Here is a 2104-nt window from a genome sequence, read left to right as displayed (position 1 = left end):
GGCCATGGCGTCGATGAACGCGCGCGTCTCTTCGCGGTCGAGGTACCCGTTCTGGTCTTGGTCGAACGTGTGCCAAATGTCGTCAATGCAGCGGTCGATCATCGCTTCCTGGAGCTCGGCCATGCTGGTGCAATTTTAAAGTGCAACCAGGCCCAGGTTACGAAAACAATTATTTTATCGTCTACAAACTTGAAGTGATTTAATTAATTTGGATGATTCAGTCGCCGGGTTGTGGCTGGCGTCGTCAGTCACCTTGACCGTCACCAAAGATGCTTCGTCTGCAGCTCTTGCTCTACAACCGAGGCCATCGCAAGTGCGCAGTGGGCTGCAAGTTTGCGGAGAGGAACCGCTAAACTCTGCTCATTGCTTTGCCCGTCTCGATGCATTGGTGGCTTTCGAGGTGTACAAAAGAAGGGCTGGCGTCGACACCAAAAATTTCTCCTTGCAATACTTGCTCATTTATGAAGACTCTAGTGCCCTTAACGAACTTCTACATTTCTGTTTGAACTGCTCGATTGGTGAATTTCCCACTTGATTCTTGAAGAAAGGACGTGGGCAAACGCGTCCTCCCTTCTACACACTACAAGTGAAGTTGCTGTAGCACGGAATTTTCAACATAGACAAAACGAGCGCCGACATACTTTTCAGTGTGCCAGCCCTCACATCTGCCATGCAGCTTGCCGTGCGCGTTCCTACTGCTCAACGCGATCTCTCTCTTACGACGCTACTTTAAGAATGGTCCCACCAGGAATGCCAGAGGCCCCCAACGCCACCCGTCGTATTTCAGCCAATCCAGTGTGTCCATCTAATTATGGACCAATCCAATGGTGCCAAATGCACCTTCCACCGGTCCATTGGCCACTTTCGGTTGTCATTTATGACCAATGGCTGAACGGTATCTGTGGCTCAATCTCAATCTTAAAAATCAAATCATACGTGCATTGCGAGGATTATTACTGCGGGCACGCGCCCTCGATCTTGGCCTTGAGCTCCTCGACACGATCCGCCGCAATACCCAAAAGCATGCTCGTGGGCTCGCCATCGTGGAGCAAGGTCAGCATCACGCTCTTCTTGTTGGACGTCACGGTGACCTCGAGGCCCTTGTACAGCGCCGCGTTGATCACGATCTTGCCAATCGAGTTGCGCGACAAGATGCTAGACGCACCGACTAAGCACAATAAGAAAGGTGTCGCCGTACCGCGAGGCCTTGGTCGTCTTGTTCTGGAGAATCTTGAACGGGTGACGGCCAATGTCGGCCCAGCGCTTCTCGTCCGTCTTAAAGTGACGGATGCGAATCGCGTCCACTTCATACAAGACTGTTTCGTCGGCTTCCGAGGACGACTAGCGAGCCATGAGGGTCCCTTATCAAAAGGTCAAGTACCTTGATGATGACCGTCGCCTCTTCCCGACCAATGTTCTCGTCGTCCTCGTCCTCCGTGGCCGCCGGTGCCGGTGCCGCCTTGGGCAAGTTGAACGCAAAGGACGACGCCGACGGCGCAGGTGCACTACCAAAAGAAAACGAAGCCGGCGCTGTGGCAAACGCAGATGTGCTGGCGGCCGGCGTCGCACCAAAGCTAAAGCTCGAGGTCGGCTTCGCCGGGCTTGTCGTCGCGGCAGGTGCCGGACTCGACGTCGTGGCAGTCGAGCCAAAGGAAAAGCCAGACGACGTCGCGGGCTTGGCTGGGCTTGCGGGCGTAGCACTGGCGCCGAACGAAAAGCCCGTCGTCGTTGCCGGCTTGGCCGGGCTCGACGTGGTCGTGGCAGACGGAGCAGCCGCGCCAAACGAAAAGCCCGTCGTCGTTGCCGGCTTGGCCGGGCTCGACGTGGTGGCAGACGGAGCAGCCGCGCCGAACGAGAAGCTCGTCGAGGGCTTGTCATTCGACGTCGTCGGTGCGACACCAAAGGAAAAGCCAGAGGATAATGTCTTTTCCGTCGCACCAAACGACACGCCAGTCGACGGCGCCGCAATCTTCTTGGTTGGCGCGTGCAGCGTGGCCACCTTGGCTTCGAGCTCGTGGGCATGGCGGATGTAGTCCTACACGCGTGTACATGAGACTGCGTGTGATCGCATCGAGAGGAATTACTTGGACGGCGCCATTCCAGA

General features: G+C 55.9%; 1 protein-coding gene across 1 annotated transcript; it reads right to left on the bottom strand.

Moving 5' to 3' along the window:
- Window positions 1-953: 953 nt before the first annotated feature.
- Window positions 954-2035, bottom strand: SPRG_18646 (hypothetical protein; the record flags this gene model as incomplete). Its single annotated transcript, XM_012358085.1, has 3 exons — window positions 954-1155; window positions 1199-1341; window positions 1382-2035. Coding segments are annotated over 3 exons (999 nt in total), but the record flags the coding sequence as incomplete, so codon positions are not given.
- Between the last annotated feature and the right edge of the window lie 69 nt (window positions 2036-2104).

This window comes from Saprolegnia parasitica (assembly GCF_000151545.1).
Source record: "Saprolegnia parasitica CBS 223.65 unplaced genomic scaffold supercont2.1354, whole genome shotgun sequence".
In the NCBI taxonomy this organism is placed as follows: domain Eukaryota; phylum Oomycota; class Saprolegniomycetes; order Saprolegniales; family Saprolegniaceae; genus Saprolegnia; species Saprolegnia parasitica.
The sequence above is the reverse complement of the archived record's forward strand: the minus strand, read 5'-3'. Positions and strand labels throughout refer to the sequence as shown.